This window comes from Anopheles gambiae, chromosome 2, assembly GCF_943734735.2.
Source record: "Anopheles gambiae chromosome 2, idAnoGambNW_F1_1, whole genome shotgun sequence".
NCBI classification, from domain to species: Eukaryota; Metazoa; Arthropoda; class Insecta; order Diptera; family Culicidae; genus Anopheles; species Anopheles gambiae.
In genome coordinates, this window is record NC_064601.1 from 102407132 (window position 1) to 102423808 (window position 16677).

General features: G+C 43.7%; 1 protein-coding gene across 17 annotated transcripts in view; it reads left to right on the forward strand.

Moving 5' to 3' along the window:
- Positions 1–3166: 3166 nt before the first annotated feature.
- LOC1277113 (collagen alpha-1(XVIII) chain) overlaps positions 3167–16677 on the forward strand; it is a 195670-nt gene continuing 182159 nt past the window's right edge. For 13 of the 17 annotated variants that reach the window (XM_061663395.1, XM_061663400.1, XM_061663403.1 and 10 more), the window contains exons 1-2: positions 3167–3289; positions 6116–6603. In XM_061663395.1, the coding sequence (XP_061519379.1) occupies positions 6599–6603 (5 nt within the window). In that variant the 5' untranslated portion in view covers positions 3167–3289; positions 6116–6598. Of the gene's footprint in view, positions 3446–6115; positions 6604–16677 lie in introns of all 17 variants that reach the window. The other 4 variants (XM_061663396.1, XM_061663410.1, XM_061663413.1 and 1 more) reach the window with 2 other exon arrangements.

Genomic DNA, 16677 nt, shown 5'->3' on the forward strand with positions numbered 1-16677 from the left:
AATTTTATATTTTATTGTCTCTCTTTCTCCGTTATTTTGTTTTTTTTTGTTCGCCCATATTCTGCCTTTCCGCTTTTGAGCGAGAGTTTTCCTCGGCCTCCGGCGGGAACCATTGTCAGCGGCTAGACTTTGGTCCGGCTGGTTCTGCATTTTGCGCTGCTGGCTGCAGACGGTTGCAGGTGCAGTTTTCCACACGCACGGTAAACAGGCCGGCACCACCGAGCAATGGGAAAGATGGGAGGGAGTGAGTGGTGTAACCCAGACCACAGGCTTTACATGACACCCAGACGGACAAATTTGGGCCCAATGAGGAAGGAAGGATTGGTGCAGTTATACGGCTGACCACAGAAACATGGCTTGCGCAACTTTCGACCGGTTGGAGCGGTCACGTGTGTGTGTGTGCTCTGTTGTCTCTGTTTTTGGATAGATTTTAACCCTTTTTCCGACCCGTTCGTTTGTTAAGATGTGTATTCTGTCTGTCTTTTCTTGCACTGCGCTTACGCACACAAACACACACACATCGTATTTCTAAGCCGTGTGTATGCTAAGAGTTCATTCCACCCGTTACCATCCAGAACCGACCGGCCGAGTGAAAGTGTAACGAACTTTTCCGTTACCGTTCTTTGCCTTGTTTTTCTCCGGATTGGCTCGTTTCGAGTAATGCGATCTGGTTGGTGAAATAGAAACCGCAAGCTAGCCCCATTCTTAACGGACGGCTCGGGTGGGGGAGAAAACACCAACGCAACGGCGATGCACCTAGAGCTGGGCTGCAGCAGACGCTAAATCCGATTTTGGGCCTCGATCCCAGGTAGAGTGCAGAGTGGCCTGCTGCCAAACGCACGGAACTGCAATGGAGGAGCACATTGGTGCTAAATATTAATTATATCTGGCACCGTTGTAAGCGGTGCTAATGTGACCTCATGCTCGTTTCGACGGCTCTCTGTGGGTGAAGTTTGCACGTTTGCGTTGGTGAGGTATGAATTATTTTATGCTTTTAAAGTGTTGTTTAGTAGTTAGGCGTGTTCAGATGGGCTTTTTTTATTTATAAAGGCGCCATGGAAAAAGATTCATATCTGTGTTAGTTGTGATAGAAAATTTCCTAATTTTATTTAAAAAAAAATCCCTAAAAACAGCCATAACTGATAAAAAATGTAGCCTATTGAAATGTGACAACAGTCTACGATTTTGCTCTGTTTATCTTAATTTGATCTAATTGTTGATGGACTTGAGTTCAAATTGTTAAGGTTCTGGCTTGCAATTGATCTATGTTTGGACATTTTTCCAATAAGGTAATTTATTGTTTATGTGAAGCTTAATGTTAGTAACTAGCAGTGAAAAGTGTATCTCTTCATTGTTGCAATCAATTGTTTATTTTATTGTTTTGTTAATTTTTTTATATTTTATCTAATATTTGTTTTATCTATTTTCGTCTTTAATCAACTTGTATTGGTTTCTGTTGTTTGAAATATCAAAATTTACTGTTTTAGTTTTATTTGAATTGATAGTTTATCAATATCGGGCTTAGTGTTATTATTATTATTCTTATTATTATTATTATTATTATTATTATTATTATTATTATTATTATTATTATTATTATTATTATTATTATTATTATTATTATTATTATTATTATTATTATTATTATTATTATTATTATTATTATTTACTCCGAAAGTTATCCAGCTGGCGTTAGCTTACATAACATACTTATCTATATAATTAATGCTATAGAACAGTGCTAACTAAAACGCATCGAAAGACATAAGTAGTTTAACTGTCAATCAACCAGATAAATAAATAAACAACATAAACTGTAGATGCGTCATACTAAGCTATGTAAAAAGGTCCGTAAATTGTTTAAGTTTAAGTTCAAGTCGACATTGTTTCCTAGCGAGTTATAGACACTTATCATTTTTAATAAAGGATCGTTAGATCCAAAATTAGTCAATCTGAATTCTATGTTGAATAATGTCCTAGTGAAAGTTCAATTTGCTCAGAATTGACGGGGCGTCTAAAGATCCGCTAACAATTTTGTGTATAAATAAGCACTGTTGCAGAGGTTCCAGTCCAAATAACAGGCACCTTGTACGGTAAGAGGGACAAACAGAATTACCAGACCACGAGAGACGATAAAACAACGAACGAGTAAGCTTCCGTTGAACCGATTCTAGCCTATCTATTAAATATTGTTGTGTCCGCAAACGTCCAAATAATACTAGCACATTCTAAGGTAGGCCATAAACCAACATATCTCATTTCTTATGTGAAAGAGAGAAAACCAATTTGATGAATTTCTTAAATACTTTTATCAATTAAACAATTTATGTTATTAACTTATAAACAATCGTTATTAACTTATAAGAACCGGTCACTTTATGCTTATTTTCGATACCTGATGTTTGAATTATTAATTTTAAATTGTTTGCACTATCAAAAAAAAAATTGAGTTAATTTAAAAACCTTAACAATTAAATCATACAAATATCAAATGTTTAATTTGCACATTTATTGTTTTCCCCTCTGAACGCATATCTCTCTCTTCCCTCCCAAGCAAGCTCAGCGTGTGGGTTGTGCAATTTCTCTCACATACAAAAATTCCACTGCCTCCCGTGCTGAGTGCCTCACGCGTGAGATCGGCGAGCCAAACATAAACATTGACCACGCGGTTGCTATGCTGGTTGCTATCGTACCGCCCGGTGCTACTACAGCCGGCATTTTTAGCATCACGCTGCATACCACTGTTTCCTCTCCTCGGCAGCTCGGTTGCTCCACCGAACAGTGAGGAGCCGGTTCCGTTTGTACTCCGCTCTGTTGAGGGCTTATTCTCTCTGAAACCTAACTCAGCTCTCTGGCCTAATCGCGCTGAGTGGCTTCGAATCGACACAAGACGCCCGAAAACAATTAAAAGTTGCACGATATTTATAATTCAAACTGCAACATGCGGGATGTTATTGATGTAAATGATGTAATTGATAAAAATAAGTGTCTCGTTATATGGTTTCGTTTGATTAAAATAGACGTTTGAATAGCTACTGTCAAGTGCTCTCCTTATCAACTGATTCTCCGGCTCCCGATTTAGCGCGCTCTTCCTCTCTCTTGCTCTCTTCTCACACAGCAGCACTCATTTCAAAACGCACCAAAACATTCCGTAGCATAAAGCGCTCGGCACGGCACCGTTTCAGTACATCTTCATCCACCGTTGCGGTAGGATCCTGCTGTAGCGCCACCTGCATATAGCTCTCTTTGCGTGTGTTTCAAGCAATTCTAGCTGTTCGGTCGTGTGCTGGTACGTACGTATAACGGGCTCGACCTCCCCAAGAGGGTACCGGTTCGGTGCCTAGGGAAAGGAATTGTCTAAAGCAAGCGGCGTGTGAAAAAAAAAGCAACGATAATCCGACCGTTTCCGGCTGCCGGTGTAGATGGGAAAAATCAACAGAATTGTGTACGTCGTGGAAAATCGAGGGCCGGGCACAATCATTTCCAGCGCGCGTGTTCCATTCCCTCACTAAATTGCAGCACATGTCATGTCCATTACCGCGCCCTCATGGCTTGCCGCTTTGCATCGGTCAAATGCTACACCAAATCCTCCGTCCGTTCTTCCGAGCACAGGGGAGCCTTGCAAAAGTGAAATTTGACTGACGGCAAAAGTGAACTACCAGTGTGTGTGTGTGTGTGTGCGGATTTGTGTTTGTGCAGTGTTGTGTAGTGCAAATGTTTCTGCCGCCGAACGTACCACACTGTGTGTACTACTACTGTGTGTGTGTGTGTGTCTGTGGGGATGCCGCGGACATGAATTGGCTCCACTGCATGATTGCATGTTTTCCATCGTGTTTTCCGGCTGTAGCGCGCGGTTTCCCGATTTCAGCCCCGATGATGTTGCAAGTTGTCTATTGGCCTGGCTGGTGCCCAAACCGGGAGTGAAAAACAGGATACGCTCCCAATGGATTGATAAGATATGGACTGTCGGTGCCTGGTTGTGGAAGAAAGTGGATGCGAGGGGGAGAGGCCGTCATGATTGTTGTTCGATTCGTCAATGTGTTTTTGTTGCGTGCGTGTGAATGTGTGTTTCAATCCGTTGTGTATACCGGAATCGAAATCGGAACAGAAGGAAAAGCCCATTCTCACGGTGGACTGGCGGAGTGGAATTCGAATGGAAGGAAAAATTAACTTCCAAACCTCGCTTCGTGCAGTGGTTTGTTCTTCGCTGCCACGGAAGCAATTCTCACGTCCATTCATGGTTCCGGTTGCTCATCCTGTGTCCTGTGTGGTGGCTGCCCGTAGTCGTGGGGGAAGGGAAAGGAATTAAGGCAAAAGAAAAACATGATTCTTAGCGTCTTGCTGAGTGTACACTTTTTCTTCGACACAGCACTGTGTAATCAAATCGTGTCCGCATGTAATGTGAAATTGCCTGTGAACGAAAGGTGTTGGGGTGAGAGCTGGCAGGTTCCTTCATTTATCCCTGCATGTACCGGAGAGTGGGAGAAGGAACCCAGAGGAGGGAAAATGGAAAGGAGGGAATTGTAATCAAAATCCCAAATATTCTTGGCCGGTCCGTTTCAGATAGGCCCAAATGTGTGGAAATGGCAATCTTGGCGTGGGTCCGTTGTGTGGACTCTCCAACACACTCCCCCCCCTACTCCTGTGCGAACTGAATCAATTTTTCCGATGAAAGCAAGACGTAGCAGCAGCAACGGCAGCGGCGCGCAGCACTTTATGTGTTGCTGGTGGAAATTAATTAGAGCAAGGGAAGCAGAAAACAAAAACTTGCAAGAGCGCAAAATGCTGCTCATCAACCATGCATGTGCGGAAGCCTGCCCTGTCCGCTTGCCCGTCCCGTCGTTTGCCAGTTTTAGTCGGGTGGAATGTGTTTGGTCGTCTGTCCGTCCCTCGCATCGATGTACCGTTGGCCAGTGTGCGTACTCACGCACTAAATGTACAAACATCCTGATTTTACCAAGCGAGAGAACGTGGGAAGGCTTTCTATGTTTTGATTCTATTTCCGAGACGAGATTGATAATAATCTGCTTGCCCCGAGTGCGTCTGGGCACCGCTTGGGGAATGGTTAGCGCTATGAGAAGTTGGTTGGCGCATGATTTATACGGATTTTATACGTGTCGTGCGGTTGAGGGGTTTTTTTTTTAACAGGGGAAGTGGGAGCCAAATGCTTCTAGGAAATATAGTTTTTCTTTTGTGAGCTGCGATAAATTATTGGGAATGTTTTTGGAATAAGCAAATACTCTTGAAAATAGACATTTTTTCACATTATTCATATGTTTAACATTTTGAAAGTTACAAAATTGGACATAATTTTATTTTTTTATTTCATATTTTTAGTATAAAACACAATCTAAAACTATCACTAAAAAACATGAGAACATTTTTATTATTTTTGGCTATTATTTCTAAAACTGTTGACCGTTTGGTACGTTTTCCTTTCAAAGCAAGATTATCAAAAAACATCAAACTATCATAAAACTTTTTAACTGGTCCTTTTGGCCCCCACTGCGCCTAACGCACTCGCGTCGATCGAAAACGACACTTTCGCGCTCGTTCCGATGGTATTTTCATTTAAAATTTATTTCCTTTTCCACCACAAACCCCGGCCGGCCACCAGAATGTTCGCTCGCCCCTCGTTTCATCTAATTTTATTCCCACTTGACGCGATTTTCCCTGTGCGGAACGGAAGATTATACACTCAATCAGTTTTTCGCGCCTTATTTCGAGCGGGCCCGCTACAATGTTTAACGACCTGGACCTGGGGCTGGACCGGACTACGGGCGAGTGCAAAAACGAGTGCAATCGATGATAGAGTTATGACTCATCCCGTCTGTCGGTGATGGTCAGCGTGTTTTGTTGCACTGCTTAATGAATGTCTCTAGTGGCGTGAACGAAGTGGAAAAAGCTCCGGTGGTTGGAGGGTGAAAATGCAAAAATCCCTCAACCAGTAGAAGATGGAAAGGAATGTTACAGCAATCGAAATACCCGTTTTATTTCTGCGGTCTCTCGCTCCGCGCGGCTAGTGATAAGTGAATGTTGATTCATGGTGTGTGATTTGATGCGAAAAATAATCGTTGAGTGTTTTCTGTTTTTTGAATATTTTTGTGTTTTATAGCGTAAAGAAAGTGAATCATTAAAGTCAGCCAGTAGGGGCGGCATTTATAGCTGGCGTTTTGTGGGATTTCTGTTTTTTTTTCGGAGTGAAAATAAATCCCAAAAGACACAAGCGCACCACCCGATCGGGATATAAAACCACCAATCGGATTGGAATAAAAATAATAATAAAAAACGCAAGCGCCCTCACGTAACCCACTCGTCTGCTCGCACGTGCACTAAGCGCCGTGCAACGTCATCGTGTCGTAGTGGACGAGCAGCAGTATTGGCGGCAGCAGCAGCAGCAGCAGAACAAAACACATCCCACCAGTCGGCGCCGGACTTTGTGTGTGCTCCACGTGGCCAGCCAGCTGTTCCATTCGCTGGGGCTGGACTGGTGTGCGCCATCGCGCAGATAACGCTCATCATTCGGGCGCAGCGGCAGCGGTTCGGGCAGCTCGACGGCAGCGGCAGGCAACGGAAGTGCATCGTCGTAAATGCTGCAATGAAGTAAGTAGCCGGCGACACTAATCTGACAAATCGCTTACTGAAGGAAATAATCAGCGCAAAAACAGACGACCAAACGAGCAGAGTCGTGCGCGGATGCGAGGCAAAAAGTGATCTTCATTTCTCGCTTTTCCTGTGCCGCCGCTACCGAAAACAACAAATGCGGGGGCTGTCGATGTTGTTTTCTTTTTTTTTTACTGCATTTCCCTCATATTCTATTCTGTCGCTCTCACTTGCTCTGTAATAAAACACCTCGTCCAGCATCCTGTGACGTTGGTAACTGGGCTGTTGTTTGCCTTTGCTTCCGGCGATGCTCGATTGGAGTTTTCCTGACCCACGGTTCCCGAAAAAAAATGGAATAAAAATGGATGTTGGGCTCCAAAAACAAAAAGGGGGAGGAAAGGACAAAATGCCCTAATGCGATTAAGTGAAGGGCCGCCGATCAGGCAAGCTTCGCAGGATGCTACGGAGGCTGACAAAAAAAAGGATAAAGGCCGGGCTACATTGATCGTACTCGCAAGCGTAATTTTGATTTTCACTAGCGCATCTGGCGGCGACTGGTTGAAGCTATTTTTGGTTATCCAGGGAATGGTCATGCCGGATCTCAAAATTAAGTAGTTTTTTCATCGTTTTTTGCCATGAAAATGGATGCAATGCGTGCAAGACATGTGCATCTACCTTTTACAAAACTTTTCTCGTCCAAATTAAGTTAAAAACATGGAAAAATTACATATTTTCTAAAACGGCTCCAAATTGTTTGGAAAAATGCTTCCGTCAGCCGCCGCCAGGTGCGCTAGTGAAAATTAAAATTACACCAGAGAGTACGATCAATGTAGCCCGGCCTTAACAGTGGGGGCGGTACTTGGTGCATTGAACGTTAGCGTCGTTTGTTTCACAGGTTAGCGAAGGTTTATTGGTATTTAGCTGATTTATTATTATATTTTTATTATTTATAAGACTGCGCTGTAAAATATTTGGCACCAAAAAATATTACTTTTTAATCTGTTTTCTATTGACAAACTCTCTCTCTCTCTCTCTCTCTCTCTCTCTCTCTCTCTCTCTCTCTCTCTCTCTCTCTCTCTCTAAATCGACTAGTTCTGAAATTATTATGTATTGATTTAATAATGCATTACAAAACTCAATTTATTTTTGTTTTAACATTTCTCTTCTCCAACAAAATGTTCTTTTCACTGTCAGTTTATACCGTTTTGAACTTTTTTTTATTTTGTTATCGCACATGACTTATAGAAAAAGTACTTGCCGACCCATTAATCATCGCATGTGACCGTTTGCGTTTGTGGTTTCACTTGAGCATAGTTAACCGCAAATGGATCAAGCCGTGTGGATCCGTTTCTGCTAGAACTAATCGCACAAGACAAGCACATCCCCATAAAAGACCCTGTGAAGTTATTTATCATGATTTCTCCAGAACCCCGGGAAGGCAGCAGCACTTGAGTTTTGGGTGGGTTTTAGTATTTTTTTTTTTCAATTCCCTCAATTCGCACGAAACGATACGGTGAATAATCCTCTCCATCGGATGTCTTGCGGGAAATGAAATGCTATCCCGTTCCGACCTCGAAAAAAGGCTCCATCGACCGGCTGAACTAATTGCTGGCAACGATTACGGTAGGCCCCACCCCCCACAAACTCTGGCCGTGTGTAGTGTAAAATGGTGAGAACCAGAGTGGATGCTCCAAAACTGTGACCGCCATCGCCGTCACCCCGAGATATATATGTGGGTGCAATGGGTGGAAAATGTTCCAAAAAGTTCAAGACCTTCCCTTCCCGCATCAAACCACAAATTTGCTGCTGCCCCCCTCGGTTCTCGGTCCACGCTCTCGCATCCCGTACGAGCGAACGAATGATACTGTTTGACGTTGACTTTAACTACTCATGCGATCGAAGCTGCTCATACAGCGGCATGGGACGTATGGGGTGGAGTGTGAAAAAAGTGCAGCGCAAAGAAAACTTTCACCCTTGTCCTTGTGTGTTTCTGCTCTGCTCAGCTCTCGTAAACGGTGCTGGAGTGGTTTTCCGGACGGAATGTGCGCGGGGAGTTAGTTTCCACAACGTTTCCCAGCGGCTTCCACCGACAAACCTACTGCTGGAATCTTCACTAACCATCTTTACGCGGGAACATTCTTGCAAGACAGCACAGCCGGTGTTGCCTGCTGAACCCTGCAAGACTTTTCCGGGTCTTTCGACCTCTCCCCCCGGACCGGTCGTTCGTGTGTGCCGGCATTTGTGTGACACAGTGGTCAACCAGCAAGCAGCTGTGCGCGCGCCACACCGACATCCGTTGCCAGAAAGTTTGATGCTGCTCTTCTCTCTCTATCTCACACACACACAGTCGCAAGGACACACTGTCACAGAGGATTTCTTTCTCGCCACGCATTTCTGGGTGTTTGCTCGAGTTTAATCTTTAACTCACGGCACGTGACAAACTGTGTGACGGTGGCGGACGCGGCACAAAGGGCATTTTTTTGCCCAGCAAGTGCAACATGCTGCTGCTGGGTTGTCTTCGATAACTGAGTACTGCAAGAGAGGAAAGCGCTTACGAGCATGGATTAATTTTGGATGGCTGAAAGTACATGACCTGCTCTCCGTTCTACGCAGCTGTTCGTTTGGAAGTGGCAATTGAAATAAAGCAGATATGTTTGAATGGAGAAAGTACTGTACGGGCATTAAGAATGTGCTGTATTGGGGTAAGTGTGAGGAATTTTCGTAATTAAAGTTTGAGGCAATCCTATCGTGAAGACTAACTACTGTGTGGTACTCAATGAAGGATATTTATAAAAGAATTTACTTTTTATTTATTTATTTTTAAATATCTTGCATTATGTCCAAATACTGGTACAGTTCGTAACACATTTTTCTTACTCTTGGAGGGAGGTTTCAATGAGAAATGGGTTTTATTTGTTGCATAATGTTCTCGGTTGACTAACATAATTGTCGTAAAGATTTTTTTTACGGTATTTTCCAAGTAACAAAAATAATCACAACAGTATAACATTTTAGCCATACCTGTTCCTGTCCAATACCACTATCCCTCAAGTCAAGCAGCGGTCGTAGGAGCAGAAATGGAGAAACTTTTCCAATCCTGCTCGGGCGAACATCGTGTTCCCAGCTGGTGAACCTCAAACTCCAAAATTCCCCTCAGCGGCCTGTCACCAGATTTGCGCAATTTTCTATTATCGATATCATCCGAAGATCATCGCCGGGAAGCATTTGCCGCCATTTGCCATGGAAGTTTTTTGTTTGTTTTGTTTTTGGTAGGATGTTTTCGGACCCAATCTCTCTCCCACACACACACACATACTCATACCGCAGCAGTACGGCACGCCATCACGAAGGCATTCCGTGATGCTAGCCATTCGTTGACTTTTACCCGGCACACGCGACGCCAGAAAGCATGTTCTATTCTGGCTTCAAACTTTCATTTCGTCCTTTCCTCGGATTTTTTTTCCTTTTTGTTCTTTCCTTGCGCTGGCATGAAGTTAGTTTAGTCCCGGCATCAGAATTTTGCAAAAACCCACATCACGACATCGCTAAGAAATGGCTAGTAGTTTGCGCTGCCGACAACGGCGAGGCTGAGATCTTCCTTTACGGCAGGCATCTTCGGGACGCAGATCAGTGCCAAAGAAAGAAAAAACAAAAGGAACAAAAATTTCAATTTGTGGAAAAGATTTCCACCCTGTGAGCCGAGGACGGCCGAAGCGGCAATTGGAAGTCAACGTGGAAACGCTCACTGGCACGCTGAGCTTACAAAGCGACGGTTTGTTTTACAGGAAATCCTGTGTGCGTCAGCTATCCACCAGGGATCGATTCCTAGTTTTTTGTTTTGTCGGAGTGTGTCAGAGGCAAGCAGGAAAGGAAACAGCCTGGAAATGCCTCGCCTTGAGCCAGCGAATCATTTCCAACCGACGCACCCGCGCTAGCACGTTACGCTTGGCTGTAAGGACTTGAAACATCATCCTTCCAGGCAAGTGGTAACTCCTTTCACGACAAACTTTGAAATTGGTTGTGAATCGATGTCTGTGCTTTTCATGCTCGTCAGCGGTGAAACAGTGCCTCGGCGTGTTCTTAACATCATCCTCGCATCATCAGCACACAGCGTTGAAATAATAATCATTTCTGTTCGAGCGGAACAGCCGGTAAGTACGCAGCCGCCAGTCTCGCACCGTCAGCTACTAGGCGCTTCCATTATCTAGCCGAAGCAACTGAGCCGGTCAAAGGATTTCCACCATTGAAATGTTCTCGCTATCTGTTTCGACACATTCAGCAAACTGGTTGCTGCTTCACAAAGGAATCTATAAAACAGCTCATTAGCAGCGGGCAGATGCTTGCAAATTAGCAGTTACTTACTATCGACTGCTTCATCAATAACAAATGGTTCGTGGCCCGGCTTATGGGGTAGAGCTTCGTTGCTGCCTGCACCGATCTGAGTTATTGTTTCATGTCGGAATGATAGTATTTGCCCGAAATGCAAAGCAACATACCACTCGTTTGTGTTCGTTGGGTTTATTCACAGTTGGCAAGATGATACAGCCTGTCATGGGAATACCTTTTCTGATGATTCCATTTCTGATAGAGCTTTCTGATTGTGTGTCAAAGCTTTAGAATACCATTTCGGAGGAAAACTACTATCTCGAAATTCTGAAATGAGGTTCAAGCTGGTATGGTAGATCTTTAAATTGTTTATACTTTATCTCACACTCATGTGTTTCGAAGTTTCGCATCTCGACCGTACGAAAGGTTCGTCTCCTAAAGCAATGATATCATCCAAAACTGCATGCCAAATATCCAGTTTGATCGTATCTTGTGAAGATTATCTTGTTATTATTATCTGCATTTTAGGTATTTTTCCTGTATAATTATGCCTTTTTTACATTCTTGGAAATGGTTCGCATCCAGAATGTTTCAACCAACAACACCCCCAGTTGCAACTACGGACAACGCTTCAAATCGGCCTTTAGCAATAATCCACTTATCCCGAAGTGCAGAAGTGCTACTTGCAAGGGCGTTGCTTTCGTCGTTCCAAATTTCCATCCCTCGTGCTCCATTAGTTACGTACCCGGAGCACTGGGGGATGAGAGTACAGTCCACAGGGCAGGGATACGGCGTTCAGGAGGGTTTGTTTTTTGTTTGTTTGAAACCAAACCCGAAGCCATGGTTCATGTCTCGGTAGATTAGCGCACTACCTAATCGGATCAGAGTGCTTGGGAATGGGAGCTTTTCCTCAAACACTGAGAGTGCAATGGTGTTACGGTAACGCACCTACTCGAATGGGAAGCTAAACGGACGGCTTAGCCCCTGTTCGGAAGGTTGTAATATGTTGCAAATTATTCTATACGAGCGGGCACGCTTGAGTGAGGGTGAAAGCATCCCTGCTTTCTGAGGGAGTAGAGGTGTTGAGAGCCTCTTGATACAGTGATGTTCGAGCAAATAGTCAAGAAAGCTTCTTTAAATTTAAGGCTTTACATTTTTATTATAGATAACTACTTCTTATTTCTCGATGACGAACGTAATCGTTTCTTGATTTGTCTAATTTGTTTGGATCTTGAATTGAATTTTGCAGTTTTAGCTATTCCAATTTAGAAATGTTTTTAATATAATTTGATAAGCGTAGCTTTTGGTCTATGCTTGATTGCGTGTAACGGAAAATTGAGAAAAATTATTTGCCAAGAACCAGTTGGTGCGTTCATTATTGTGCTTAAGTCGGCGTGTACTGTGCCTGTCTTAAGCTGCTGCTCCGAAAGACACTTTCGTGTGCGCGACAAATGGAGAAAAAAAAATGAGAATTGAGAACTGAAAATTGAGAAAAAACCCTTCAAATTTCTGAGTGATATATTGAGAAAACTCCACATTCCTTCAGCAATTTTCGTCGGTCACTGTATTCATACCGGCTTTCTAACTCCTCGTACGAAAACAATCGAAAACTTTTCCACGCGCATCCCATCCGCGAAAGGCAAACGACGAATTCAACGAGTTGTGGCTGTCGCGCGAGTTTCTGCTAACAGCAGTCAATTTGCTACCACGGTTTCTTCTGAAGTTGTCAGCGCTAAATGTCAAACGCTGCCCCGTTTGTTATCATTCGTTCGCAACTGCTTTGAAGAGCGATTTCCATTTAAAGTAACAGAACAAGCGTAAAGAAATGTGAGCTTTATTACGTTTGCGCCCGTGTTACTATACGCGATGGTTACAAACTCGCGAAAGAAAGTACACTTTTCTTTGATGATGCTCGCTTCCTCTCCTCGCGTAGAGCGAGTGCAAAGATGCAACGTGTTGTGCTGCTAGGGGAGAAGAAAGGAGATGGTGGGATATCATCTCGCGAAAGAATTAACGAGGCCGCGTTTAATAATTGACGCGACTTTTTTTTTGCGCGCGCGGCCTGGGAATATTCAGCCAAGGCACAGCCAAAGACACAGCGAACGAAGTGCAGACAGGTCGCGAGCGCATAAAAACGCGAGTCTACGAGCTCATTTTTTCCACCCTTTCGGCAATGTGTCTTACACAATGGCAGGTGGAGTAAGCAGGCGGCAGTAGAGAAAAAGTAAGCAGTTTTCTACCCATCCCTAGCGCGAAAGTGCCCTTTGTAGTCGAGCCGAGTTGGGGCACAGACGCAGTGATGTTTGTTTTTCGTCGGCTTTTGTTGCAGGTTTTTCGCTTCTCGTCTAGTACCGTGATGTAACCGGAGCAAAAAGTGCAAATCTGTTCTCCCTTGATCTTGTGCTTCATGCGTGGAAGGTCAAAGCCAAGTGGATTTAGTCATTTTTTATACAAGCGAAGGAAGGGGATCATTTTTTCGGGGTTACTTGGGAGGGATGTTGATTTACGCGAGGATGAAGAAAGATTGCAATAAAAGCTTGCTCGCTGTTGAAAATAAATAAGTTTGTTACAATTATGTGGAAAGGGACCATGGGGAGGAATACTGTGTGTGGCCGTCCTTACGAATAAATACGTAAAACACAAATCAACCCAAAAAAGATGTATGGCGCATTCCAAACCTTTTATATGACTCTGTCGTTTTGCTTGTATGTTCAATTTTATTATTTCATCAAAAAATTTTTTTGAAAACCTCATTCTTCTCTTACTTGTTAAAGCATTTACACGAATTATCATACACTCTCAAGCTATGCTCAAGAAACATCGCATTGATTCTTACTATTACCAAACATAGCTTTATCTTCTGCCAACAGACGCCATCAAACGCTACTTTCTTATGTCGTGTAACTTACTACAATTGCAAAATCACTGCCACGACATAGCAACCGTACCAAAGGTTCCCATTTGCTCCCCTACCACCCCCTCGCCCTCCTTAACCAAACATGGCACACGAGCGAGAAAAGAGCCCCACAAACGATTACTGCGAGAAACGGAACATGGTCGATTCATCAAATTAGATTTTATTGCACCGTTAAGGGGAAGCGAATGGAAACATAAAAACGCGCCTCCGTCGCTCACACCATGCATGTACCTCGTGCCCATCCCACATTTCATAACGTCCAAATTCGGGATCGATTTTTGCTAACGATGGCCACTAGGCCAAACCGTCGACAGGCGGGGGCTTTGCCGGAAGGAACTGGTCGCGAACGAGTGGTTCGATTTTCGAGGCGCAACGCACTTGTACTGCTTCTTCGCTTACACGCTCCTACCCACTCGAGGGGGGGGGGGTATCCTGAAAGCGCTCCAGACACCGGCCATGGCGTGCCGTTAACGCCGAGGGCAAGTTACAAGAGAGCGAGAAATGTCATTCCAATCATGATGGGTCATAAATGTAAGGGAATTAGGGAAAAATGAGTATGAGTCTCCTACGGTCGCGCACAACGTTAGGCACGCCGAGTGGCGATGACATTCGTGTGCGGGTATGAGGGGCAGTGATGGGGTGGCTGGGGGAAAAAACACGAGAGAATGTGGAAAGTGACATAAAAAGATGGAGAAATAAAATGATTTACCCTGCTGCCGCCGCCACCCTGCCGTTTACAAGGCCTGTTACAGTTCTCCTTATTGTTCTTGTTGCCACTGCCCATTCACGGGGGCGTTTTGGTCCTTCGAACCGGACTCGGAGTGCAAAATTGTTATTTAATTTTATTTATACACTTGCTTTATTTTTATACTCTTCCTGGCGTGTCTCCCTACGATCTTCTGTTTCTTTCTCTTCTTCTCTCTCTCTCACACACACACTCTCGTGGGTGTGATTAACTCAACGACTGTGGTGTAGAAGGGACTGCTTCTTCGAGCGATGTGTGGGCTGCTTCCAAGGCACAGGCCGACGTTTTTATTGCAAGATGCGTGCCAGCGTGCGTGTGTGGCTGCTGTGCCTGGGGTGGTGTTGAGGTTTTTTTTCTGTTGCTTGTTTATCTACCAGCAAGGGATACATTAGGGGGTGAGATTTCGGACAGTTGATTATTGTCTTGTGAGGCTCCCTCCCTTCAACACTTCGAGGAATTGGTTTTTAGCCCCACTACCGGGTACTATTTATTCTCCTGCAAACAATGATTTTTACCTGTTCCAAGAACCTGTTTCGTTTTATCGATGTTGTTTTTTTTTTTCAACGTGCGAGTATGTGTCCTTTATTTACCAACTCAAAAGAAAGGGGTTCCGATTGAGCCCATCTCTGCTTCGATCTGTCCATGTGGTTTATGTGGACAACGCGCGCAAAGAACAAGCGAACCAAAAAAGGTCGCCCCGTGTGTGGGTGGCTTTAAAGATGGGGTTTTGTTTGTTTATATTTTACACAGGCGGGAAGGATTCGAAATTGATTTTCTCCCCTCCCTGGCAAAAGGATAAAAAGTTCGCCAGGGTTTTGTTTGTACTTTTATCTGATGCATATAGAAAGTACCAGGGGAAAAAGGAAAAGATCGAATTGAAAGTGAACCTTTTTGTTGTTGTTGTTGCTTCTGCTGTTGCAACAAACTCTCGCCTTGATTGTGGTAAAAGTTTTCTGTTTTCTGAAGCACAATAAAATGATCTCTAAAGGCGGAGAAAACGCTTACAAAAAGCATGAAACGGATAAAACCCCCATTTTGGCCGCCCACTTGACGTGCAAGATTTAATGCCACACTTTTCAATGTCAGTGGCGCGACCATTACTTGTCATGGGAAGAGAAGAAACATACCAGAAATTATGCTTATAGAATTGAAAAAGAAAAGGCAGTTTCTCTCCCCCAAAAGCAACAGGAAGGCTTGGACAGCTTTGTTTTTCGGTTGCTTTATGTGTCTATGGTTTTTTTTCTCTCTTTCTCTCACGAGCGTGTGTAAATCACTCACTGTTGAGCTTGATGCAGCTGCATAACTCTGGACGCACACACTGCTACTACTACTACTACTTCGTTGTCCTTCCGTCCCGCCAGCTATGCTGCCGGCTACGGAACAGGAAGAGGAAAGACATTCATTTGAATTTTCCCTTATTTGTTTTGCAGACCTGCTAGAATAAATTGTGTCCAAACGGTTTCGGTTAGTGTTGTGATTTTGGTCGGTTACGGGGTTTGAAATCCTTTTTCAAGACAAATCGTTTCCCAAGCTACTCATGAATATATTGTGCTTTTCTTTAAGGGCGGTTACAGTGCTGACGGTAGAGGGCAGCCAACTACCAGGAAGTCCTATTGCTCGAGTGCATTCTTGTGTTACACTTGCTGCACTTGCTACAAGGACATTAAATGTGCACTCTCATTGTTATTGATAACGTCTATTTTTTCACATGTTTTCCTTACATCTATTTTTATCACTTACCAATGTTTAAAAAACTGTTATTTCATTATTGTTCGATTAATTTTTGTTCACACTGGATCCAAATAATTACCTACGGATTCATTACTTTGATACCTTAGCTCAAAATCTTGTGAGCGCAGCTTTCAGCTAAAGAAAATTAAAGTTTTAGTATTGTTTTAATTTTTGAAACCCCTCATCATATGCTGGTAAAAAGCTTCTTACGCCGGACCCATTAACCTATGCGGCGCTTAAAACCGCTCGCCGGGAACAGCTTTGCGCTAAAACTTTTCCCGGCTGCCATTATGTACCGTACACGCACAGCACTCGGCATTTTCAGACTCGTCAAACCGCACAATATTCGTCAAAA